A 26535-nucleotide genomic window follows, 5' to 3' on the forward strand; every position below is an offset into this window, starting at 1 on the left:
GCCCTGCCTTACCTGGAGTGAGGGGCGAAGACGTAGATGGACCAGGAGTCTCTCTCTTTGCAGCAGGTGGGGAGCCGTGCCCGTATCCAGGCCTTCATACGGTCCTTTTTGCTCTAGGAGGAAAACATACAGACCAGGAGGAAAACACAGAATTGTTAAAACAATAAACCCCCAAAACTTCCAAGTGAAGGATTTGGGGCAGTTTTTCACTAAACACATGTCTCCAGGTGCTCAGTAAAGCTGAAGTAAAATGATCTTCCCAGAAAAGGCCCTGCTGGGCAGGGGAAGGAGCTCTGGCAGCTGGGTGAGGGCTGTGGCAGCCCTGTGAGCTCACAGGGTTCAGTCTTGCTTCTTCCTCCACACAGTAACTGTGTCTGGCACATAGTTATCCAAGAGGACAAACATGATAAATAAAACTCTTGCCCAAAGGACTGATAACCCACTCTGATCAGCCTCAGTCTCTCCAGATACTCATCAGATGCTTGCCTGAATCTTCTAAGGGGTTTTTTGGGATATTTTTGTGTGGTTTTTTAAGTTGTTTGGATTTTTAAAAAGAATATAGCATGTTTATGTCAGAGGTTATAAGAGGAACAAGGGATGTATTCCTGCTGCTGGCTGGGGCAAGCCCTGTGTCCATGCACTGCTGGAGAGCTAAAGAAATCATTTGAGACCCGAGTTTTGGTCCAGGAACACAATGGCAAGCATCTGCCTCTCATTCAGCATGAACAGATTAGATGGGAGATTATAAAGCCAGAAGGGAACATCATGGCCAGCCTGACCTGCATGAACATGGGCCATCCAATTCCCACAAATTAATTCCTACTTGAAACCACAGCACATCCTCAGCCACGCATACTCATGTTACAGACTGTTTGCAAGGTCGTTTCAGGTCAGGAGGGCAGACTGCAAAAGCCTTAGCCAAAAAGTCAGCTGAAGACATCAAAAAGTGGACACTGAGGGGAAGACTCATCCACACTGCAACAGCCTCTGACTTGGGTTTATCACCCGCTCATTCACAGGTCTCTGAGGGAAAGTCAGGATCTTTAATCCCACTGACATTGCAGCATTAGCACCCTGTGCACAGACAACACCTAAAAGCCAAGTCAGCATCCTTCCCAGCACACCAGGGCTCTCCCAGCCCATCCACATGGAAGCACCAGAAGACAAATGCACAGACTGGTGTGTGCAATGTCCCCTCAGTGCTCTGCATTTGCAGATAAATAAAAAACAATCCCTGCTCTTTCATTACCCACATTTCTCTGCTACCACCTGGGCCTGGATGGGCAGACTTGGAAGGTGCCCGGGCTCTTTGAAGCTTATCCTATAGATGTTCAGGGCCATGAGGATGTAAAGAGGTGTGAAGGACAGTGCAGGAATCACCACTCACACCCCAACAGCACCCACACTCCAGGACTGAGGCACTTCCATTTATTTCATCTTGGAAACAGGGAGGGGGGATTCATCTGGAGCCAAACTGTTCACACTTGGAGTAGTCTGGATTGTAAAAATGGGATTTGTTAGGATAATTGAGTGGAGTGGAGGAAGTGCTTTCTGTTCCTATAGGCAACCAGCCAAGGGTCTCATTAGTGATGGGGAGTAACTAGTGTGGTTGTCTGTTTTAATGAAAACCCTTGGTGACAACCTGAACCCTTCAGAAAACAAAAAGCATCTTGGGAAAATAAGAAGGAACGTTTTAATAACAAACAAACAAAAAAAGCTAGATCTTTCGACCCTGCTCCTTCAGCCATCCACCCTTCCCTCCACTTCTACGCACACACAGACCACGCCACCACACACCAGTGGGGTTCTGGTTGTTCTCACATCCCTTTTCCATCTGCAGGCAAGGAGTTAGAACTGCTCCCTTCTCTCTAAACTGTATTTAATAGAGCATGCATCCTTGGGGTTGTGTTATCCCTTCAAGCAGCCTAGTTAGTTTAATTATCCATAGATTTAACAAAGGTAAATAAATGGATAAAAATTGGGTGTCTGCTCAAAGTTGTGGTGAGAACAGTGATTGCTACCCCAGCCTCTGGTCATGGAGTAATAGATGCAACTTGGTCCAGTTCATTTTGTGAGCTGGAAGGTTTCCAGAAGTATCTCTTATTCAAAGCAGTTCTGGTATTTATCAAGGGGATTTGTAGTGAATGGTAATGCGTCAGCAGCACAGAATGCTTCTTTATATTCCTTTTGTCCAATTTTAATGCCAAAGATATTTTGGGGTTTGGCTAATTGTTGCATCTCGCAGTTCATGGGCTAAATCAGATAACAAAGGCAAAAAGTGATCTTCCATCATGTCTCTCTATTCAGTGGGTTAGAGTAAGGGCAAGCACTGGGGCTTGGCTGGGGCCACAGCCCGGCTGCTCTGTGCGGGGCCAAGTACAACCCTCAGAAACCTAAACTCCAACGAATTACTCCAGATTTCCACTAGTGGAACAGCACAGTTCAGTTAATTCGAGCCAAATGTAAGATATTTGTGAAATAAACCCTGAGTGTTTCTAGCCTAAGCCCCATCCAACGCTTTCCCAGCGAGGTCCGGGCAGGCTCCGAGTGCTGACAATCGGGCTGATTGCTCTTTAAGCCTGCATTATGTTCAAAGTGATATATCAATTATGTGGCTCAAATCACATCTATTTGTTCATAAAACACACCTGGCCAGGATGAATAAAGATGTAGGGGGAGAAGAAAACTACTCTTTAATTCAGTTGCCAGTGACTTAGAAAAAAAATTTCCCTGGGTAAGGCCCCCCAAGCCCCCCACCACAGGGGACAGGACATGGGGAGATTCTGGGTGCTAACAGGCAGCAGTGGGAATGGAGCCACTCACTCCTACAGCAACAAGAGCTGCTGATAAATAGCTGCTTTTTTTTAGGAATTTCAGATATTAATGCACTTCTGAGGGCAGGATGAAAGGCAGTTGGCATTAAAAGATGACTGATGCACTCCTCAGAGTAAGGGAGAGGCTTAGATTTATAAAAGATTTATTATAAGGATGGGGGAACTGCTGAAAAACGCTCTGTGAGCAGCAGTGGACCTCCAGGCAAGCTGGAAGCTGCACGGAGGCACTCGGGACCTGATTATTTAATTTTAATATGCAGCAGGGACAGGTTGAGAGAGTTTGGGAGTGGCTGGACCGCACACCACAGAGAAAAAGTGGAATAGGCAAAGGGAAAGGAGCTGCAATCACTAAATGCAGTGAGGTTTTGGAGAGGAGGGGACACATTGGGTTGCATATTCAATATTTCCCTCACTTTCAGCTCTGAGCACACAGCAATTTGGGTGGATAGCATCCAAAACCATCCAAAATCCAGCAGTCAGAAACAACAAAGACCTGGCAGCCGATCCCTGATTCCGGTCACAGCCACGTGAACCCAAGCAGGCACAGGATTGCTCTCTCCGTGAAATTTCTCCTTGTCTGCAATGATTCCATACTTCTGGGGAGCAGAGCTGTCAGGGGCCTGATTCTGTTCCCTCAGAGGGATGGAAATTTAGAATAAACTCATTGAAGGCAGTGGAGCAGCACTAATATAGTGGGAGCCTGGGAAATCCAGACGAAGCGTTTGCACTTCCTTTAATTTCTGCACAGAGGCAATCAAAACCAGGCAGCAAGGAGGGATGTGAAGCTTTGATGCAGAAGGGCATATTTAGGATTACTTTGATCTGAGTAACAGTTGAGCTCTGCTCTTCTTTTGTTGCTGGGGAGTTTTGTGTCTCATTTTTTCCATTTATAATGCAATTTTTTTCCCCCTGACTTTGTCAAGGCTGATTTAGGGGCAAAGCATCCTCCTTAAATGTCAGGAGGGAATCCCAAAGGGAAGCTCCACAACCTAGGGGCTCATTTTGCTAATCTAAACAATATTTTCTGATCCATCTGGTTTAGTGATTTGCAGTGAAGACATATATCAGAGCATGGGGAAAGGCACCAGCCAGCTGCTGGTACCCCAGCTGTGGCCATACCATGGGCTGGGGCACAATTCATTTACCCTATTCTGTCTATTCTTTCCCTAGGCATTTCCTTCTAACCACTGCATGGGAGGGATCGAGGGATCTTTGGTCTAACCCTCTGTGGACAGACCTTGGTACACAGAGGATGACGTTTGGTTTATACTAAAAACAGCTGCTGTAACAAAGATTAAAAATCTTATTCAACAACTTATTGCCAGCACTGGCTGGGGATGGGGAATGGTGGGGATGGGAGAGGAGGGACAAGTCCCACCACACCACATCCAGCACAAGGGGGGCTGCTGGCTTGTGATCCCGTGGACAGAAAGGAAGGGACCAGTGGGATGTTTACACCAGGTGAGCTGGAAAAAGCAGCAGATGTTGAAGCATGAAAAAAAAAAAATCCCTAGCTAGCAATAAAAAGCATGGTCTCTTGATCACTTTTAATAGTGTTTTTTCCAAAAATAATTGCTGCTCCTTTTCTTAAAAATTTAATTTATTTTATGGAAGGTAAAAACCAGGTTAAGACAATCAGTAAAAATCCCAGGCTGAGGATCCATGCTGGAGATGTAATGGGATAATGGCTTTTTTTAAAGGGAGTTCACAGCTGAGTGACTCCATTCTGCCAGCACTAACTCCCTTTCTCCTCCCGTAGGGCACAGAAGGACTCTGGAGTCAACGCTGCTTTTGCATCCCTTCACATGATCCCAATTCCATTTTCATTCAACAAACTCAGTGAAATACAGTAAATTCATGTCCACAAGCTGCCTCTTTCCTGTTCCCAGAACAGCCCCTGTTACCATCACGTGGCTCTACCCAAAACCCATCTGCTCCACCAGCAGAAACAGAGTTACCCCCTGGGGATGACACATCAGACCATCACGTTTTTAAGCCTGAGAGCAAGGTATAATCAAACAAAGAGGTAACCTTGGAAGAGCAGGGAACACTCCAAAACTGTCCCGGGGACATCCCAAAGCACACCAAAGCCGGGACTGGGACACCCTGCTGCCCAACTCAAGCCCCACCATGCCAGGCATGCAAACAACTCTGGAAAAGCAGCCAAACTCCTTTTATCCCCTTAAGATACAAACATCCATGCAAAAAATGAGGAACCCTTGTCCCTTCCCTGCGCTTGCAGCCTTTTTAGCTAATATTTCCTAAATGGCTCTTTTCAGGCCCATGAAAGAGACGCTCACTGGCAAAATGCCTCTTCAGATGGAAATTAATGCAAAGCCTCTGAAATTACCACAGTCTCCAGGGGCCTAACACTGCCATGGGAATGGAGGGCCAAGCCCTGCCCTTTCCTTGCCTGTTGATGTCAATAGAAATTGTCTGCTGCTGCTGTGGGGGCAGAAAACTGAATAACAGTTGGAAAGCAGGGAAAGTTACTTGCTTTGTTTTGGGTGTTTTTTTTTAAAAACAATGAAAAAATAAACCAAGAAAAGCATATATTTTCAATAGATGGCCTTCACTTTGTAAGTTTTAGTGGAACCTGGGGAGTTTTGCCCTGGATCTCTCCATCATGAGCCATCTGATAATGCACTGAAATACTTGCTATGAACCCCATTTCTGACATCATCCACTGCCCAGAGACCTCCTGGGTGACTCTCAATCTGGTCTGGTGGTGACAGCAAGACCTAAACCCTGCAACAGGCCACTGCTTTGCACCCACTTGTGCGCTCCCAAGACAGAGACAAACATCGTTTTGACAAGGAAAAAAGCCTGAAACGAACACATGGCGTTTCCTTACCATGTTGCCTTCATCATCGCAGTCATCACCATCCGGAGGGGGCTCATCCAGGTGGAGCTGGTGCAGCAGCAGACCCGGAGAGGTCTTCCCGTTGCAGTCCTGGTGCTCGGAGGCAGTGGTTCGGGTGCTGTGCATGCTGCTGGTCCGGTACAGGGAAGGTACCTGCAGGGTATCCTGGAGGTCGAAGGACCCTTTCGTTTCCAGTGACTCCATGCGATGAGGCAAAGAGCCATTGAAGCTGCCGGCCCGGCTGGAGTGCTCCTCATCCGAGCTCTCCCCTTCCTCCGAGCTCTCCTTGCCCTCCCCGGACAGCAGGGACCTGCGCTCGCCGCTCTGCCCCCGGCGCTTGAGGCTGGGGGCCCGGCCGATGCTGTTCCAGCTGGAGCGGCGGCTGTTCCAGCTGCTGCTGGCACGCCAGGGGCTGTGCGGGGAGCTGCGGGCGCTGGGCTGCGGGAAGGACAGGGACAGGGAAGAGCATCAGCCCCGTGCCACCCGCCCCGTGCCAGGCTGCCGGGGCGGATGGGCGGACGGACAGCCCCACGGACGCACTGAACATCCGCAGGAGGAGGTGCCGCGAGTACCGGGGACTTGAGCTCGTAGAGGGCGGGGTCCACGGAGACGCCGCTGGCCCGGCGGGACTCATAGCCCTGCGCCGCGTCCCCGAACATGGCACTCTTGGGCATGGGCATCGGCGTGGCAGCGGTGTGGATGATGAGCGGAGGGGTCAGGCTCTTCTTCAGCTCCGGGTGGTCGCTCAGGGCCATCACTGGAAGGCACAAGAGGGTTTTAGGTGTCACACCTCAAGGGGCACGTCTACAACCCGCTCTCGGGCAGGCAGAGAGGCTGCGTGGGGACGGCTCTGCTCCGACCACCGAGGGGATGTGGGCCAGGAAGCCTGTCTGGAGAGATGGGAGCCCGTCCTTCAGTTTGGCAGGGGAATCTCAAACAGTAATGGGATCAGGTGCCAGTGGGATCATGTGTCAATGGGAGAGGAGAGTAGATGCAGAATTTCATCTGCTGGCCCTCAACCCTCAAACCAACATGCACCAGCTCTATCTCTGGGAACCTCCTTCCCCATGCTCCTCCTGTAGAGACAGCCCAAAAGCCCAGACCTCAGGCTTGGTGGGGAAATTACAGCTCAAATGCAGTTATGTCTCTCCCTGTCTGCATCCCAAAATCCCACCCCAAGCCGCAAGCCTGCTGCAGTGTCAAGCAAGCCACAACTGGGATTACAGCATTTCCTCTAGGAGGGCTTTTTACTTTCAGACACATTGTTTTCACAGCAAAGTGAGGTTTCTGTGGAAGGGCCCATCCTCCTGGGGTTATTACTCACAGGCTGGATTTGACAAGTTTTTCTTAAGTCCTCCCTCCTCTTCCAGGCTGTGGGGAAAGAGATCCCCCTCGGAATCGGACTTGGAAGCATCACCCTGGAGCAAAACAAAGGGCTTCAGCAAGAGGGTTATGGGCCACAGTGCACGGACACCCCTCTGCAAAAATGGATTCCCATCTCCAACACCACACCTACGGATCCACTGAACTTTGTACCACAATGCAACACCACCTTTCACAAAATGATGCATGCACAGGTTTATACCACAGACTAATTAACCTCCTACCAGGAAGATGGATTGCCTCTGGCTCCAAACACGGTCCCAGAAAGGGATCAGAAAAAACCAAACCATGGCTTAATTTTTGCTGCTGGAATTGCATATGGGGCAGATGTTAGGAAAGGACAGATCTGATGAGCAATTTGTGGACGAAAGATGGCCCTATTAATCTCTCTTAATTTATACACCATGTCTTAAAACTCCCTGTGTGTGGCTCTTTCTAGTGATGGAGAGATCCAGGCTTCAGAGAGGGCACAGAAGACCCCAAATTTCCTACGTGACTCCTGTGGATGTGTCGATGGACGCCCCATCAGCACAGAGAGGATCCAGGTGGCAGAACCCAACTGCCATGAGCGGCCGTTCCCCTCCCAGCTGCCACACACAACAGGAGCAGAAGTTTTTGGGATTTACACTGTATCATTTGAGGAGTTTAAATTCTGGCATATCATTTCGAAGATGGAGGGGGGTGTGTTGAGCAAGAGCTGTCTGCTCTGACAGGTGCCCATCCTTGGGCAGAGAGAGATGATGTTTACCAGTGCTCACAGCGTGGTGCCCAGGCTCTCACTCGGTCTCATGGCACAGACCCTATTAGGGATGTCCCTGGGTGTCACCCTGATTCTGTCCATTGGCACTGCAGAAAGGCACTTAGGGTGTGGTATAGTCAGGATACACCCAACGGGCAGTGGTGCTCGCCAGAATGATCGATACCCATCCAAAAAGAGGAGGATTCACAGCTGAAACCACTTCTCTGGCAAAGGGCACCAAGCCCTGTCACAATGGAGGAGAGGTAGGAAGAGAGGGAAGATGCTGGGATGGGAGAAGCCAAGCAGACCCTCACTTTAGCTGTGAGAGCCCAGGAGCCCCAGAAAACCCCACCAAGGCTAAGCTGCATCCCCAGGAGCCCTGGCCAGCGCTGCTGAGGTTTGGTGCTCGGGTACCTGTTGACTGAAAAATCCCAGAAGGACACCAGCATGGGACAGGAGGAAGAGATGGATCCAACACGAGTCAGTGCCCTGCACCTCATTGTTAAGGAAAACCCCAGAGGGCTGAGCCCCAGTACTGCCTCACTATTTAGTGGGGTCACTAAACTGTTAAAGATATTTTTTCCAGGCAGACTGGACACTCAGACACATTTGCAAGGCAAAAGGGAGTGTGACGTGAAGTGTTGGCTCAAAACTTCCCCTCCTGACGATCCAGAACTTCTGTGCTATTCAGGGAAGCTCATCCTGCAGGACGCAGTCTGAGAAGGTCAGGAATGCACCTTGCAAGGGGGAGCAGTAAAGCCAGGCTGGCCTGAGCTTTGCTGGAGTCAGACCCATGTCTGTATGAACAGGGGCTCCAGCTGGCTCCAGGTATGTTCCCCATGGAGGCTCCCGGCTCAGCCTGTCAGCGGGCCTGCCAGGAATTACTCATTCTCCCTAATGGGTTATTAAAAAGAAATAAATAATGGGAAGAATTTTACGTGATTTGTATTCCTGGAGTGCTCTTTAAGAGCCCAAAGGAAAGTTTTTTAAGGGGACACAATGAGATGTGTGCTGAGATGGAAAAGCAGAGCTATATGGGGACTTCCCACCCCCTTCCCCAGCACCAAACCCCATGTCTGGAGGACAGTGAACATCCCCTCCCAAACACCACGTGCCAGACTCAGTATGGTGCAGGCAAACATCTCGCAGCCATGGCTGCTGCCCGTTACCTGTTCTTGCACTCCCAGTTTGCCTTTCTGGATAGAAAAGGGGTTAGGAGAGAACAGGGAGTTAAAATCCTTTTGGGAAATGAGGGTACGTCAAGATGGACCAGGCGGTACAACAGCTAAACCAGGCTGTACCGAAGGGAACTGACACACTGGGATACGAGGGGAAAGGGCTTCTGGGCTGAGGGAAAAGTCAGGCTTCTTGGAAAGGACAGAAATGGAAGGGGGTGGTAAAGAGAAAGAGGAGGTTGGCAGAAGGGTAAGGTTTGGGGTGTGTGGCACTTTGGAGATCCACAGCTTCCTCAGACCTGGACGGGACCATTTCACATCCTGGCTGTGCTGTAACATGGCATCTCGTTGGCAATCCCAGCACTCCGACCAGCCTTTCTGGACACACCACGGCACAGCTGCTGCTGTCCTACCCTGTCCTGCAGAGCACGGGGCTCCCCCACACACGTGTCCACAAACAGGCTTGATTCCAGGTCCCTTCACTCCTGGCCACCCTCCTAGGCCTGCGTGAGGGAGCCTCGGCAGGCACACTCAGCAATCAGCATCGCCATCCACATCCCTAGGGAGGTCCCCAGGATGTGACTGTGCCATGGAGAGGCTGTCACAGCCCCGTGGGGAGCCTTTCCCAGGGCAGGCATCCAGAAAGGGGTCAGCCACTCCAAAGCACCCACCTTAATTTACCTGGCTCCCTCAGAGAAGGAAGGGACTTAAAATCACGGCTGACTGGACAATGAGGGTGGCAAAGAAAGGAAAGAAAAAACAAAACCACTCCCCAAACACCCAAATAAACCCCAGAAGAATGACAGCTACTACAATGAGAACAGCACCACGGCGTGTGACCAGGCACCACGAGAGAGACAACCACGGTGGCGGTGGGATGTGCTGTACGTACCCCCGACGAGTCGACAGGCAGCTGAATACAGCTTAACTGCCCACTCGCATCTTCTCGCTTGGAGATCTCCTGAAGGAGAAACGGGGGGAGGGAGGGGGGGGGGAGGAAGGGGAAGGCGGGGTTCAATTTTCACAGTTTCAACAGCAGGACTGAATGGGGAATCAAAAAACACACGAGAAGAGGCAGGGAAGGAGAGGGGAAGGGGGAGAAGGGCAGTGCGTGGCCATGATGGAGTGCCGGGCTGGGACACCCACCCCATTCCACTCAGCACAGGGAAGGAAAGGAAGATCTCAGGTGAAGCAAAGCCCTTTGAAGGGACCAGCCTTACCTTTAAATTAAGTGTTTCGATCAGAGCTTGCTTCAGCTCCTAAGTGATAATTGTGCTAATGAAACACCAGCTAATTATTGAAAACACGATTATTATTTTTTTTGGTGCAGCTCTATAATAGCATCTTTATTTATTACGCTTTCATTAAGCAGCAACGGAGGCTTTTAATGAATGTTTGATTAACACAATATCAGTGATCTTGCAGCCAGGTGAAATACCTAATTTAAGGAGAGACGCACAATCTGCTGTGAGTTCAGATCCCTCCTCAGCCCTGTTAGTGGAGACACCCATTTAAACCAGCAGTTTAAACCAGGGGTCTGCAGGCAAAGGGACACAGCCCTGTCCTGGGGAGCTTTGCCACACCAGCCAGCGGCTCCAACATCACTTCACAGCACCAGAAGTCAGCCTTTCCCTGCCCACTTGGAAAGCACACATCATTTTTCACATTGCTGTGCTTCCCCTTCCTCAGGGGCAGCTCTCCCACTGTTCCTCACTTTTCAGCAGTGCATCTGAGCTTGGTTCCATCCCACGGGGCCAGAGGAGGTTACCTGCTGCAGCAGGAGGGCACAGATTGTCCTACCAGCTTAATTTCTTAATTTCTGCCTCCAGGGCAGTGAATCTTTCCTCTCGTTGCTAAAGGGTTACAAAATTCATCCCAGTCTAGATTGGGATGAAAGTTTTAAGAAAGACTTGCCAGCAGCATGATGGACACTTAACTTAAAGTCTTTGCTTGTAACAGAGAGAGACATGGAAAAGCCATTGAAAGAGAAAAGATGGAAACACTTTTCCTTTTACAAGGAAAATCCCACTAATACCAATAGAAATGCAACAGGCAAGGGATGCAAGAAAAATACCATCCAAAATCTCTACTGCAGGAGAAGGGACTGTTCCCTCTGGTGGAAGCCCAGGAGAAGTCAAGATCTGTATTTCTCCAAGGATGCTACCTCCAGAATGCAGGTAATGTCCTGCAGGGAAAAGGATGGAGAGGCTGGAGGACCTGGAGGGGGTGCCAGGGAGGGAGGGGTGCCAAAGAAGGGGAAGGAACAAACCCATGAGTGAGAACAGACAGGGATATTGGGACACAAACTGGGAGGATTACCAATGGAAGAATACGGTTTGGAGATAATACTATTAGAAAGTCCCTCGGGAGAGGAGCTTATGCCCGAAGAAGAGAAGTCACTCCTTGCCTCAGAGAGAAGTCTCTAAGGCAGGGACCTGAGAGGTCAGGCAGCAATTTCCAATTAGCAGCTTGATCAAACAGAGTCCCCTGCTCACCTTCCCTGCACCAACACCAGGTTCCAGTTAAATCAGGAAACGTGTGGTCAAAAACAACGACGTGGCATAAAGTCCTGCATGTGCCTCTTGCAAGAGAGAAGCAGGTTACCAAATAAAAGGAAAAGAGGGGAAAAAAAAAAAAGGAACTCAACCCTGCAAAATATATTGTTCCATATTTAAAGTTTGGAACAGGTCCTTTTAGTTTCTCAACTGCTTATATACATCTGCTGCCTGGCAACTGGGGCTGCAAAGCCATGCACTAAAATTAACGAGGTGCTTGCGGATTGAGGAAAGGCACTCAAGGACCAGGGAGATAAAGGCAGCAGCCCTAGGATTGTGTTTCAGCCCAGAAATTTGAAGGAGAATGGAAAAACAAAAAAAAAACCCTAAACCCAACACAGAAGAAGAGTCAAGTGCAATCACGGGAGGGAGACGCCGGGGTCTGTTTACAGTGAGAGATGATCTCTCTATTAATTCTGCTTAGGAGAGGATCCTCTGTGTGCTGGCTTGCAAAAACCAGAACGTGATCTGTTCTCAAAGCTACACACCAGCAAAGCTGAATAAACATAAACCAGCAAGGCCAGACTTGGCTCCTGACCTCCAGAGACATTTGCTCCCTGCCTGCTGCAGGAAACTCTCGCTGAGCTGAGGGACCTCTCGGCCCCACCACACTCTACTGTAAGAACGTGGAGAACTCAGAATAACGAGGATGTGGAAGGAAGATTACTATTAAAAAGCCATCATCAAAGCCTGAGATTTAAAATAGCACTGTAATCAGAATCACAAATTAGAGAAATAAGGTGCAAGTTTGTTAAAACTGCCATGGCTAAGCAGGACTGGCAGAGACGGTTGGGTCTTTGGAGGCTGCACTGGATCCTGGTCCCTGTGCTCACCTCAATACTGGTGTGAGCATCACTGCTGTCTCTATGCTTTCCCAAATCAGAAGTTACACCCTGATTTACACAGTACTTAAAGCACATTTGCAGCTTACACAGATATCAGGGAGCTGGTTTGGACCAGCCCTGGCAGAGGAGCCCCAGGGACAGGCGCTGGGGCAGCCCTGCTGCAGAAAACAGCCAAAAGCAAATCTGGGGAGTGCTGCAGGCGGTTCCCTGGCTCCAGGGTAGACATACCCTCAAGGGCACGGTTAGTGCAATAAAACCAGCTAATGCACATTAAAGCCAGTCCCTGAATGTAGAGGGAGTTGCACCATGGCACAGCTGGCCACAAAGCGAGCGTGGGATGAACTGCTGCCCAGGGAAGAGGCACGTGGCAGCGACGGAGCACGGGAAAGCTCTAGCACGGAAAACCAGGCTGAGCCAAGGAGCAGAGGTGTCAGCCTCCCTCGAGGGCCAGGGGCTGGCAAAAGGGCTGCTGTGTTTAAAGGCTGAGTCCCTTCCTCTGCGCAGCAGGTGATGTCCTGCTTTGGTGACCTTCAGAGAATCAATTTGCCAGGCAGAACAAAGGTTGGGTTTCGAAGCTGTCACCGTGAGCAGACAAGGAGCTTTGTACCTCTTCTCACTCAGGCAAGGGAACATTTTGCCATTTGGGAGAACCTGGCAGTGATCTTCCCTTCGGCTGAGTGGTGGTAGGGGATTTACAGACAGAAACAGCTACAACAATAACACTTAAAAAAAGAAAAGCACCAACGTGGAGAGAGACGATACAAGAAAAAAAAGTATTTCTTCTTGCTATCTCCTGGGATGACTCCATTAATTTAACTCCAAACTCTGCTCCAAAAATAGTAATGATAATAAAAACAGTTCTGTTTATAGGGTGGCAGGATATTATAATACACATGCAACAAATCTTAAACAATATTTAGTCACCCCAGAATGCTCATAAAAATCAGAGAGTGTGTAGAAGGCACAGCCTATATGAGCAGAACCCAGTGAGGAGTTTTAGCTATTTACCTCTCCAACCAACCCCCTGGGCAGTGTGTAAGAGTCCCCACCCCTTAAGGATGTTCCTAAACAGTCAGACAATTTTTGCAGAGAGCGGGTGGGCATCGCAGGTCTCCCACTTTGAGGGGGACTAGGTGACGTGCTCACTCACTCCAAGTTGGACAGTTGGATCAGCAGTAGGGCAAAAGAGAGGTTGAGTTCAAACCTAAGTGTCCCCCAAAGCCTCCAGCAATTCAGGATGTCTCATGGAAGCTCCCAGCCCAAGGCAGCAGATGGCAGAGACCAGAAATCACATACTTTAAAATATGCAGAGCATTGCAGGGCTGGAAACGGGAAGAGCTCCATGAATGCATACCATGAAAAAAGATAATCGTGTCACTAATCTCTTACCAGCCTGCGTAAGTTTTCAGGAGGGGCCTTTAATCTGGCTGACAAACACGGTGAAAACTGTTTCAAAGAGACTGTCATAGCAGTGATCCCATCCGCAGTGCCTGACTCACTGCTCAATTCCCACTCCTGCATTAATGCTAACAATGCTTTTCATTTAAGCCCTTCATTTAGAGGGTTTGCTGTATTGAATTGCACCGTGGCTACAGAAAAGGAAAAGAAAAAAAAAAAAAAAAAAAAAAAAAATAGAAAGAAGACCTAATATTTTATCCCACTTTTTTCCCCGTACCACTTGTTTCAAGGAATTGCTGTCCATCTCAGAAATCACATTCCAGGATCTGGAGGCCCTGAAACTTTGGAAGAAAGCAAAGGCACGAGCGTGAGGACATTACCTCTGTCTGGAAACCCTCTACCAGGATGGCCACCAGCAGATTAAAGAGAACGTAATTCCCAAACGTCATGAGAGCGATGAAGTAGAGAGCAGCCCAGGACGAGGTGGATGCCATGCCATTGTAAAGGACTTTGTTCCAGTCTTCCTGGGTCAAAATCTGCAGAGGAAGGGTGTCAGGAATATGGAGATGCTGGAGCATAGCCTGCTGGATTATCCATGCTCTGGACAGGCCAGACAAGCACCCCATTTCTGGGGTATCCACTGTAGCTGTAATTAACCACAGGAATATAAAGCCAGCCCAAGTCATCCTGTGAGCCAGAGAAGAGACAGGACCAAGAGACTGTGATTCCCCAGCTACTGGTAAGGACCCTGTGCAAACCACCCCAACTCAGCCCCACACCCTGGGACATGCCCACCCATGAGGGAGTGCAACGCTGCCTTGGTCAGACCTTTCCTTTGGTCAGCCAGAGCAACTCAAAGTCCTTCACAGATCCCAGGGTTACAGAGCCCAGAGCTGCTAGAACAAAAAAACTGCATGTATCAACTACAGGCTTAAAACAGGTTCCATTATTTGTTAAAATACCACTGCAAATGGTCCTGCTCTCTCCCTCTCCATCCTCACCCACTACACTTACTTTCACCCACCCAGCCCATACCCTGCAAATGCAAGACCCTCCTGCCTTAGCAGCCCCTCCTCATCAACTTTCAGATTTAGTCAGGAAAACAGTCCGAAAGCCCCCACGTACCTGCATTTGTGGTTTTGGGTTGCCGCCTTTCTATGGCAAGGAGCTTCACTAAGCTCTGCCAGATGCTTTGGAAAGCAACCCCAGTCTTTGCAATCCCAAAACACTCATCAGTTATTGCATTTTCCATTTTGTACCTGGAAAACCGTGACGATGGCCCAGAGCAAGGAGTCGAAGTTCTTCCTGTCGGGCAGTGTGTCGCCGTCCCGCTCCGACGCGAACTTGCAGCCAAAGAGGTGCATCCCCAGGATGCTGAACAAGATGGGAAGCAGGGACTCAACAAAGGGACCATGATACAAACCACTAAGGATACAGCAGGGCTGACAGTCTCCTGATTTCACCTGGGCAATTCTTTTTTTTTCTTTTTTTTTTTTTTTTAAAAAAAGATGAATCCTTTGTTTGCTGAAAAACATGCCTTGAGATCACGCAAACCAGTTGTGAATTTAGGTCAAATCCGTCAAGGAGTTTCAACCAAAAAGTATGTCTGCTCCTTCTTTTTCTTCTGTTTCATTTTTTTTTAAGTCAAAACATTGCCTTTCAACGTTTTCTAAACAAAATGTTTTGACTTTCTGTTTTGCAATGACACATTTTCAGCAAAATATGCTTCAATTGAATTAGCAAGACAAAAAGGGCTTCTGTGAAATGCCTGAATAAGACATATCAGGGGACTTGAAGCAGCTTTTTCGATTTTGACAAGAGAACAGAATACCCTTCATTATAGATAGATACTAAAAGAATAATCTGCTTTTCCCTGTTCTCTGCTAGTAACCTGAATAATCAAATTATTTACAGCTCTACTGAGCACCACGGCTGCAAATGGCAGCTTTGGAGTGAAAAGTCTCACTGGAAGAAAGGACATTATTTCACGGAAGAGACTGGATTTCTTCAGCCTTCCCTGTGCCTGGATTGCTGGAACACCATAGTTGGCTGTAGAAGGAGACAAGATTTTCTCAAGATCCAGACCAAAATCTAAAAATACAAGGTTATGCCAAGCCTATTTCTAACAATTGCACTTCTCAGAAGAAGAGGCCATGTGAGAGAACAAGCACCACCACATCTGACTTTTCTGTAGGAACATCACCCTCACCTTGGCAATATTTTTTGCACCAGGATAGTCAGAAAGTTATGGTACAGCTGTCTTGGGGTGATATCAAGGAATGGTCCAGCCTGAAAGACTTTCCTTATAAATCATCTTGCAAAGACAAATGTCTCATTTGGCCAACTACAATAATTTAATCAGGGCAGCAAGCCACTGCCAGTGTGGGCCAGCAGTGCTGTTCCTGGGACTGCTCAGCTCAGCCCTGTCTGGGTATGGATTCTGTCACCTCCTCACCCCACCACGGGATCCCACCTAAAATCCCAAAGCAACTCTCATGACGGGGAATGGGAAACGCTCACCTAAAGATGAAGATGAAGAGCATCAGCAGCATGCAGAAGGTGGCCACGTTGTCCATGGTCTTCATGAGGACGACGAGCTGGCGCTGGAGGGCTGGCATGAAGCGGACCAGCTTCAGCACCCGCATGAGCCGAAAGGTGCGCAGGACCGAGAGCCCTCCACCTTGCTGGCCCACTATCTCCCACACGCTGAGGAAGACACAGAAAGGTCAGTGCAGGATGGCAGGGCAAAGCCTAATGCAAAGGCACGGAGGGAAGGAAGCACAGGGAGGGTGGAATTCGGAGAGAAGAGGGGTGGAAAGTGGGCAGAGACGTGCTGCCAGTGCCCACGGTGATCTGGACTCTGTCCAGGCTTGCAAAGAACAGAGCCCTGCTTGAGTGTCAAAAATACGCCTGCAAATCAGTGGCTGCAGCTGCAGGGGCAATTACAGCCTTTGCACATGCCAGAAAACCAAAGAGATATTTAATCGGGCACTGGTTGTGCCATTTGGATCCTAGACCTTCCCAGGACATCAGGACTGATAGCTTTCTGCTGGGGCCTCTCTCTAAAATGACCATAAAATAATCCCAAGGTGTGTATTAGCAACCGTGCCTAAGTGCATTAATTTACAGAAAGAAGAGTAAAGTGTCACAGGAAGGTATTTATGCCTAGTCTCCATTACTTTCTGTTTAATTAAACAGCCAAATGAGGAGAAACACACATAAAGAAAGCTCAAGGTTTATACCTAATCACCACGATGATCCCATCAAAGATGTTGTATGGATTCTTAATGTAGCCAAAAGGACCATAAACAAGGACTTTCAATAGCATCTCCAGAGCAAAGAGGCTTGTGAAGACAATGTTGCTGATTTCCAGCGCATTGGTAAGTTCCTCTGGCTGGGGAAGGAAGAGGAGGAAAGGGAGAAAGTAAACAGCACAGCCTGATATCCAAAAATCACATGTGGAAACACAACAAGCTGCAATAATGCAAGTGTGAAAATACTGATGCTAATGGTGTGGTGAGAGAATGGCAATAGCTCACTCAAAGCCCAGGAGACAGAAGAAAAATACTAGCAGAGCATTTAAGGTTTAGAAACCTGTTGTAAATTCAGCAGGTAAATCCAGACATGGACTTCACATTAATCAGAGCTTTAGTACCACCTCAGGAGGTTTATGCAGAAGTGGCATGCACTGAGGCTTAATGCTCTGACATCCCCCAAACTGATTCTCCTTATGCAGAAAGGAAAGTTGGACCGTTTTCTCACATAAATATCCCTTTAGGGCCTGTTTTGTTTTTTAGTAGCTCACCAAAAGATTTAAGCCAAGATTTTTCAAAAGCAGAGATCTGAGGTGATATAGCTGGAATGGCCCAAAAAAAATCTCGTTACCAGGAGGTCCCAAATCTGCTACTGGGGAAGGGCCCGATCCTGGCATTCCAGAGTGGTAATTTAAAAATAGAGGTATGAAAAAACCTTAACAAACAGACTCCCAGTAGTCTTAGACCTAAATTAATACCTTTCATGTTTTTGTAGCATATTTCACAGGGGGTTCCCAACAATGCCTGCAGATGCCCAGCGCTGCGCTTTCCCCGACAGGTGGGCGGACATTATCGGAAAACATATGGTAGAAGACAAAACCGGTGGTGTAGTCTGTTTAGGATCAGTCAGTGGCAAAGACAGGAACAGAATCCTCAGTATCAGATCCCTTCTCCCCATATAACCCCAACACACGGCCGCAACTGCATGTTTCTACTTAGAGGCTTCATTAAAATCAGGAGCCGACATCCCGCTGGCAGATGGCCGAGGGGTCACGTCAGCAGCGCCGAGGTGGCGCAGGGCAGTGGGCTGGCACAGCTCACAAAACACCTCGCACACAGTGGGTGCTGGACTCCTCTTGGGTAGTTTGGCATTTAACTCACTCAGATACTGTCCTAAACCCCCACAAGTGTAGCTTCAGATGCCTGCACACCGCGCTGGGCTATGGCCAGATGTGCACGTTCACAGCAGCCACGCCATGAGCAGCACGTGCAGTTGACTGCACCCAACAGCTACATGAAACACCTTCATGACTGACCAAAAACTTCCTACGACAGACCAGGAGCTGCCACACCACAGTACAAGCTGTAGGGTTTGACGTGAGGTGACCCAACCCCAACACCATGGCAACCATGAGAGGGGGAGGACTCAGGGGCAGAGTCAACACTTGTCAGCTGTGTTTCGGAGCCCCAGAAAACCACAGCAACCAAAAGGCTTCACAGTTACACACTGGCAAATAACAGATAAACCCATGCAGTCATTCAACTCTCTCTTTCCCAGGGTTGAAGTACCCAGGCCCAGCCTTTGAAACTCAAGTTCCTCCAACCCAGTGTGAGGTTAGGTGGGGACCCAAATTGGTCTGATGTTATCTCAGCATGGTAGTGTAATCCCTGTGGATTTGCACTGATATTGGTGGGAGCTTGTGATGACACAGTACAGTGAAGGGGGAAACAGCAGCACTTAGAAGAAAATGTAATAAAAAAGCCAAAAAAAGAGGGTTTTGAACACAGTTTTTACGTCAAACATCCTCGCTGAGGAACAGATCCCTCGGCTAGAGTTTGCCAAACACGCCATACACACAGCCCAAATCACCTGCTCACTGATCTACAGCTAAAATACAGCTCCAGCTCCCAATATTAAACACAGCCCTGGTTTAAAGCCATGTACCTATGGGAACACTCAGACACAAAGTAATAAATAGGCCAAGAACTTATATGTCAAGCTGCACCTCAGGACAATTTCAAATAGCTGAAAGTCTACATTAGTCACAAAAAAATGCCAACTCATTCATGAGTGCCCCAGCGCCGAGGCAGGCTGTGCTGTTATCAATACCGCAGTGATCCTGCTGGAAAGGAGACGTGTTCCTGGAAGCTTTCCTTTTCATCCATCAGCACCACTAACCTGGGCCCTGAAGGCTGATTTCCACCCTCTGTTCCCTCTTTGTGGTGACGCTGCCAAATCTAACTGGCCCTGCAGGCACAACCCAGTTAAACCACTCAATGCATGAGCGGCGTCCAACATCTCAGGCAGCCACAACACCCCTTCCTCATGGAGGCTGACATGGAAAATCCAGCAGCTTTGGAAGGGATGACATGTTAATAGCACGGATTAATGAAACTTTACACTTTGTGAGCACCTTCTGGTTGGAGATGTTGTTGGGATGTGTAAATCCAGATGGGAGGCACTGGCAGGGCACAGCTGGGTGATGTGGGAGTCAGAGGGGGAGCAGCACTTACCCTGCAACTCTCCCAGGACCTCCAGCACCCACTGGAAAGGCCGTGGTCCTCCCAACCCATGAAATATCCCTCCCAGACCACCTAGCTCAAGAGAGCCCCAAATACCCCTGGCACTGATGTGGTAGGGCAATGGATCAACCTGCGCAACAAGGTGATGCTCAGCACCCACAGCAGCACCAAATCCCCCTGCTTCACCCTAAAAAAGCCACCTGTCCTCCCATTCCTCCTCCAGACACTCTTTTCCACTTCCCTTCCAGGAAACCATTTTCAATATTTGAGATATTGGACAGACATAATGAAAATGAAGAGTGGGATCTCGTGAACCAGAGGTGAGAATTAAAATCCAAAAATCTAAGATTAATGGCCAAAATGGGTAGAAAGAGAGAGGGAAAACTTCCCTTTCACGCATCTAGGAACAGAGAACAGTCTCCAGAGCAGCCTGGAGCTCTGCTGGGCAGGGTGAGCTGATCCTCTGCTGGAAGCACACCCCAACCAGCCCCAGCTGAAATCGGATGAGTTATTTTGCTCTGGGAAACAACACATCCCTAAAGAGCTGAGATGGGATGATGAAAATCACTCGGAGGATTTCACAGCCAATGTGGAGCACTCTCCCCCAAGACCCTCAGTCCCACTTGAGGATCCCCAGGGCAGCTCGTGAGCCCCCTGCAATGGCTCAACATCCCTTTCAAGGGACACATCGCTGCAGCCAGTCCATGGGGCACCCACATGGACCCCTGCCATGAGCACCGCCGGGATTTATTTATATAAACAGAGGTGGGCTGTGATCATGATCCTGCCCAAGGGGAACCCAGCCAGGCAGTGGGGATTCAGACCCATCTGAGAATGTTAGCTATGGGATTTTCATGCAGCCACAGATGTATATAGAAAATAAGACTGGTTATAAGATGCTTCTGCTCTAGAGAAATCACAAACACGTCTGAGACATTTTTCCTGAGACATCATTACAATACAAGCAGGAACGTGGCTTTTTCTCTCCCACTGAAATTGAAATTGTCATCTCATCCCAAACAGGAATGCAGAGTGTCAGACTTGGCAAAATGAAACACTGTGCACAAAATCTTGGAAGTTCTTCTCTCCATTTCAGTCCCCATTCCTTTATTCCTTTGCTCTATACTGTAAATCAACCAAAATTAAAAAACATAAATAAAAGTCAGCTTGAAGAAGAACATGGAACTTTTTGTTCCCCAGCTGTTCACATGGACACTTCAAATATCTCAGACAATATATTCCAATACAGTTGGGATTTTTTTTTGAGGCCAGTTCACTGAAAATGCTCCTCTTCCACGAACAGCTTCAAATGTGATAAACTGCCATTTTCTGACAATAACTGTCTAATCAAAACATTATCGACCAGCTCTAGACATGATGTACCTGAGAGAGTCACTGACTCCTGGCACACAACCAGCTCTGTGTGTCCTCGCTGGGCTGCGAGGAAAAGGACGGTAAAATCACTCAGTTTTCCCCTCTGAGAGCCAGAACACAGCAGCTGGGGGAGGTAATATCCTTCCTTTGACTAAATGATGTATTGTGTGGAAAAAAAAACCCCTCCAGGTCCACCCTAAAAAGGGTATTCTGCAGGAAGCAGATCCTGAGGTGCACAGCCTGGTGTTTCTATGCAGCACAAAGCCTCTGCCCACCACTCCCATTACAGCACAGCTGCCACAGCCTCAGCTTCTCCATTAAAAGAAGAGTCTGCTAATTCTCTCATCAGTAGCAGCAGTGACTAATTAAAAGGAAAGCATCCTATGATTAAACAAGCAACACCCAGAAAGAGTGAGATCCAAGCACGATTCAGCTGTGGCACGAAACACCAGCTCTTCCGATGAGTCCTCGGTAAATACTGAATTTTGTTTCCAGGACATCTCGCCTTGCTGGACACACAGACGTGTTGTCCTGGATAAATCATTCCCTGTTAGCTTTCTGTTTGTGTAGTGTTGATTTGTTGATGTACCAAGCAGCACATTGACAAGCTCTGGCAGCACATGAAATACGAGCAGACAGGGCAGCATCGCTCAGAAACACCGCATGGCATGGCAGGAGGAGGTGAGCCCTGGGCACACACCCAGCCCTAACCCTGCCTGGCAAGGCACAAGTGTGGCAGCGAGGAGGGAAAGCTCTCTGCCTGGGGGATTCAGGCAGGGCTGTCTGGCACCAAGCAGGGCACTGCAGGGGTGAACAGGAGGAGGCAAGTGATGTCCCCAGGGTGCCTCAGGGGGTGTCTCAAAGCTGCACCAGCACCTTGTCCTTTTTCAGCATTTGGAAATAGGCTGTAAGACGTTTCTTTCCTTTTTTTCCTCTTTTTAAAACTGAGGAGAAGCTCATGAGTGAGTTTTCCAAAGGCAGAAGGGACATGGTCCAATTTCCTCTGGGGACATGCTACTCCTTCCTGTGCACAGGACTCCGAGATGTCTGCTGAGAGAGACTACAGGCACCGAGTGGGGAAAAAGGTGGGGACAGAGGCTGGGGCCATGAAAAGTGCAAACCCCGAGGGCTGTGTTCCCCAGTTCCTGAAAAACAAACCCTGCTTCAGGATGCAGTGCAACCAAGTGTCCTGGCAGACAGTGCACAGAGTTTACAAGGCTTCTAACTCCTGCCCTCCTCCAGCAGTGACCCATATAGGGTACAGGCTCTTCACCATCATCAGACCTGCACCCAGTGCCACGGGCATGGCTGGCACAGATCCATCCATCCCACAGCCCCCTTGCCCATGCAGCGAGCTCCAGGCTGCAGCCCAGCCTGGTCTTGCCCAGCCTCTGCCCCTGGGATGCCAGCACAAAAGAGCAAAAGCACCCCAGGGTCTTTCCTCTCTATCTTGCTAACAATAAAATAAAAGAGAAAAAAAATACTCTGTCTCAACGCAGAGGGAGGGATGGGGCGACCAGCCAGGAGGCAGATCCCTCCTGATCCCGAGGGATATCTTTGTGATATCACTCTGCTTCTGTGAGTGGATCCAGAAGACCGTGAAAACTTCTAACCCATTCAAACGGCTGCAGAATAAAACCTTTCTGAAATCATTACCATGGCAACTAAGGAAAATAACACAGAAAGAAAATAGCGACCTCAGCTATTTCACAGGAAACACCAACAACGTTTTACTGACTCATCACTTGCAGATTTTTAATATATATACATATGAAAAAAATCAAATGGGTCACACAAAGACGGGATTTTCAACCTGACACTGCTCTGCTAGGATCCTCTCCACCCTCCATATGGGTGCAGGCATGCACTGGGTCCACCTTGAAACAGGGGCCAAACCACAAGTCCTGGGGCAAAATGCAAGAAATTGTGATGAACAGAAGCAGTTCTTAATTAACAAAATGAGGTGCCCTTTCTTTGCCCTCTCCCACATTCAATTCCCCATCATGGATAGCTCATGGTTCTGTCCTCAGTCAACCCATGAGCCTTCACCATGCGCTGCCCTCATCACATCCATGTTATTCCCCCTACCTTGGTGCACCCACTGAGCCACAGCCATCCAAAAATACCACTCTGGAGCAGAAAATACAGCTCCTGGTGGCTCCAGAGCTGCTTGTGACTTTAAAAATAGAAACTCAATCCACGCATATTTTCAGCAATGACATTCATTGTCTTTGGGGCTCCTTAAAAGGTATTGGGCTCTAACTATTGTCCTGGGTTCAGCAGTATGAACCTGAGCCGTGCTTCATCAGAGCCCCACAAACTGACTTCCTCTACTCATCCTTTGCCAAATTGGTTAAAGGAAACAACTCGGAAAGTAGCAGTTTTTGCTCTGCTCCTCCTGGGGCTGGAGACACGGAAAGGGCAGCGCGCTCGCTGCTCGGCGGGCGGGAGGAGGACTGCTGGGATGTTCAGGATTTACAGGCATTTATTTAAAGGAAATGACTTTGACAGACAAGTGAACAAGCCCAGTTTCATCCCTTCACCGCATGGGAAAGGAGGATTTTCTTACGGGCTGAATGAAGGCTGAATATTTCATGCCATTGCAAGTAATGCTTTAAGAAAGGGAGGAAAGCAGCTTTTATTTTGGAGAAATCAGAGCTATTTGCACAGGAGGGACTCCCCTTCCACCACTGCCACTAATCTCCTCACCTTCCACCCAGTCTTCCCCACTCCAGTCAACAAATGTCCCTTCCCACCCCACACGTGCAGAGAGGAGGAGCTGAGTTTTCTGGACATGGCACCTTCTGGTACAAGGCCTTCCTCTGCAGCACATCCCTACTGAGGAACCGTGGCCAACAACCTGGCCCTGACTGCCCCTATGTCCCTATGCACCTCCTGTCTAACTTGAGACTGGGGTGCAAATGAGAGGACGAGCCCCAAGCTTGACAGAGGACCACATCAACCCACCCTGAAGGGACTGCCATAAACCATCACTGCCCAGGACCATAAACAGAACACACAGACAATGTTCTCCTCCGCCAAGCCCTGGGGCTGGGCTCTCCTTACCACTCTCAGGAGACACAGCAGATATTCTTACCTAAACTCCTTATCTCTTCTCAGCTTGAGATTTCTGGATGAATATTATCCCAGAAAATGCAAGAAAAACATGAACTAGCTCATCCCTCTGCCCAGGTTTCGAAGGAGCTTAAGCTGAACAAAAGCTGCATTTCCACTTGGTCACACCTTGTAAGTACTTGAGATTTAAAGCCCTCTATTTCTGGTTAATCTAAACCAAGTTTGAAACTTATCTCCCCATTAGTACTTGAGAAGGGACCAGGGGGAGGGAGGAAATAAAAAAAGAGAAAGTAAAAGGCTGTCACTGTAGGGCTCCTGCACAGTTCTGCTGAAGCCAGGTTTCTGATGCTGGTAACACTATCTCTAATGCTGACAGACGTCCATGGGGGAAAAGCCGGTCGTTTCCTAGCATCAGCAAAAAAACAATTATAACAAAGAGCTGAAATCCAGCAGAGATGAGGGAAAAAGTGCTCAGCTCCTGTCCCTGCTCCCACTGGGGGCTGAGCAGGGTGGGAAGGGGTTCTATGAGGACACGAGGGGTGCAGCAGCAGGGCAGAGTCGTGGGTGGCAACAGGGACCAAACTCTGCCTGGAGAACTGGGGACAAAAATGGACTGATCCCTTGGATATCACCAACAATCAGCAACCAGAAGTGCTTATAGATAAAAGCATTTGCTTGTGCAAGCTGAGGGTGCTCCAGATGCTCTAGCTGAATTTGCTGGCTCCCACCCAAGGGGAACAACCACAATAATCAAAGAAGGAGTAGAGAGAAGCGCCTGGCTATCTGCAGAGAGCAGCAATTTTTCATCTATAGGGATGAAGTGAGTTTTGAAAGCATACATCATTTTCCCATTTCACTGAGCTGGAGTCTCTTCTCAACGCTGCCTGAGCAGAGATAACACAAGGGTATGGATGGCAGCTGAAACAACAGCTGTAATGATAGGATCTAAGGCAGCCCGAGTATTTCCAGCCTCTGAACTAAATTAACAGGAAAGGATTGACACTTATGCCTCCCCAACCAGGGAGCTGAAGAAAACTTTAGCAGGTGTCAAGGAATCCACATAGTCTCATCCCTAAAGCATGCAGAGAACTGAATTATCTGATAAAAAAAATTACCCTTTCCAGTTGCATGAAATCTCATTTAATTTTCAAATCATTCAGTCTCCTGAACCAGGATAAAGTCTGCTTTCTACACACAGATCATTTTTTAATGACTAAGAGAGCCATGGCATCCCTGTATTTTTTACCCCTTGGAGGAGATTCGTGAGTGAGTCAACTAAAACACGCGAGTTCCTACAAGATCTCATAAACCCTTCAAATCCCCGAGAAGCAGAAGAACCCCCAAGGTTCATAAAAAGAATTACCCCCAGTAACAAACAGAGAGCTGGTTTTGAAGTCAGCGATCCTAGCGATTAACAGCTCTGATGGTTTCCATTAGCATTGACTTCACTCCTTCAGTCTCCAACAACAAACCGTTAATAAGAGTAATTTCTGCTCACTGAATGCAGCACGTGTGAATCCATAGGGCATCTCATTCTCCTGCCTCGGGAGCGCCCTGTGCAGTTGGAGTGCCGAGAAATTAGGCTGGAGGTAGCTCCAAGCCCTGCGCCGGGCAAAGCCAGCAGGCACCGAGGGAGGGAAAGCCTTGCTGCGCTGCCAAGGCTTTGATCGCTTGGCTGAGACCAGCTGGCACGGGGCTGGAGAGATGTGTAATGGAGTTAAATAGAGACATGGGATGTGCACCCGAGTGGAAGTGGAGATACCTCCGGGAAGAGAAGGCAGTGCATGAAGGTGAGACCTTGTGAGCTCCCAGGAAGCGCCCGGGGCAGAAGGAAGTTGGCCAGGGAAGGGCTGTCTCCTCAATTTAGGGATGCACACACCTGCGTAAGGGTCCTTCTGAAACAAAGCCCAGTAGATCAGATTCATACAGGGAAGCATCAAATTAGAAATCACACCACAGAGAAAAGCTGGGCTGTGCTATTAAGGCCCCAGGTGCAGTAAGGCAGCCAGGATGCAGGGTTAAGGGGTACAGCGCTGCTTTGCATTGGTGTGTGATGCAGAGAGCCCCTGGTGCAGCACCAGCTGCTCAGCTGCTGTCTGGATGTGGGACAGGTCTTTGAGTCCCTGCACTCTCAGGAAACAACTCAAACGAGGTGCAAGAGATATGAAAAATATTTTACCAAAAAAAAAAAATAAAAAAAAAAATAAAGGATTCCCTTCCATCCTGACCTGAAGACCTGACACAAATCCATGCAGATCAAAGAGGCCAAAGTTTAGATGTCCTGGATTGACCTGGCAAGGAGCCATGGAGGCTGGAGGGGACACAGTATTTCCCATTAGTGCCCTATGCAGCCAGACAAGGGTGACCTGCAGCTGATTCCCAGATCCTCCACAGCCTCCTGGGGAGGTGAATGAGCACTTGGCAAGGTCTCATTTTGACACACAGGGATGTCAAAGGAGCAGTCTCCACGTGACTGACAAATCTACATCTGCCTTCCACCAGCAGCAAAACAGTCAG

At 48.7% G+C, this 26535-nt stretch overlaps 1 protein-coding gene across 19 annotated transcripts in view; it reads right to left on the reverse strand.

Moving 5' to 3' along the window:
- CACNA1G (calcium voltage-gated channel subunit alpha1 G) overlaps positions 1 to 26535 on the reverse strand; it is a 144854-nt gene that overhangs the window by 49885 nt on the left and 68434 nt on the right. For 8 of the 19 annotated variants that reach the window (XM_050318918.1, XM_050318929.1, XM_050318916.1 and 5 more), the window contains exons 11-20: positions 17035 to 17186; positions 16313 to 16498; positions 15052 to 15166; positions 14173 to 14328; positions 9887 to 9955; positions 8989 to 9015; positions 7022 to 7115; positions 6270 to 6454; positions 5689 to 6135; positions 13 to 113 (exon numbers count right to left, since the gene is read on the reverse strand). In XM_050318918.1, coding sequence (XP_050174875.1) covers positions 13 to 113; positions 5689 to 6135; positions 6270 to 6454; positions 7022 to 7115; positions 8989 to 9015; positions 9887 to 9955; positions 14173 to 14328; positions 15052 to 15166; positions 16313 to 16498; positions 17035 to 17186 — 1532 coding nt within the window. The remainder of the gene's footprint in view (positions 1 to 12; positions 114 to 5688; positions 6136 to 6269; positions 6455 to 7021; positions 7116 to 8988; positions 9016 to 9886; positions 9956 to 14172; positions 14329 to 15051; positions 15167 to 16312; positions 16499 to 17034; positions 17187 to 26535) is intronic. The other 11 variants (XM_050318936.1, XM_050318935.1, XM_050318920.1 and 8 more) reach the window with 3 other exon arrangements.

The sequence above is a fragment of the Myiozetetes cayanensis genome, unplaced genomic scaffold, assembly GCF_022539395.1.
Source record: "Myiozetetes cayanensis isolate MyiCay16 unplaced genomic scaffold, myiCay2020 scf22, whole genome shotgun sequence".
Classification (NCBI taxonomy): domain Eukaryota; kingdom Metazoa; phylum Chordata; class Aves; order Passeriformes; family Tyrannidae; genus Myiozetetes; species Myiozetetes cayanensis.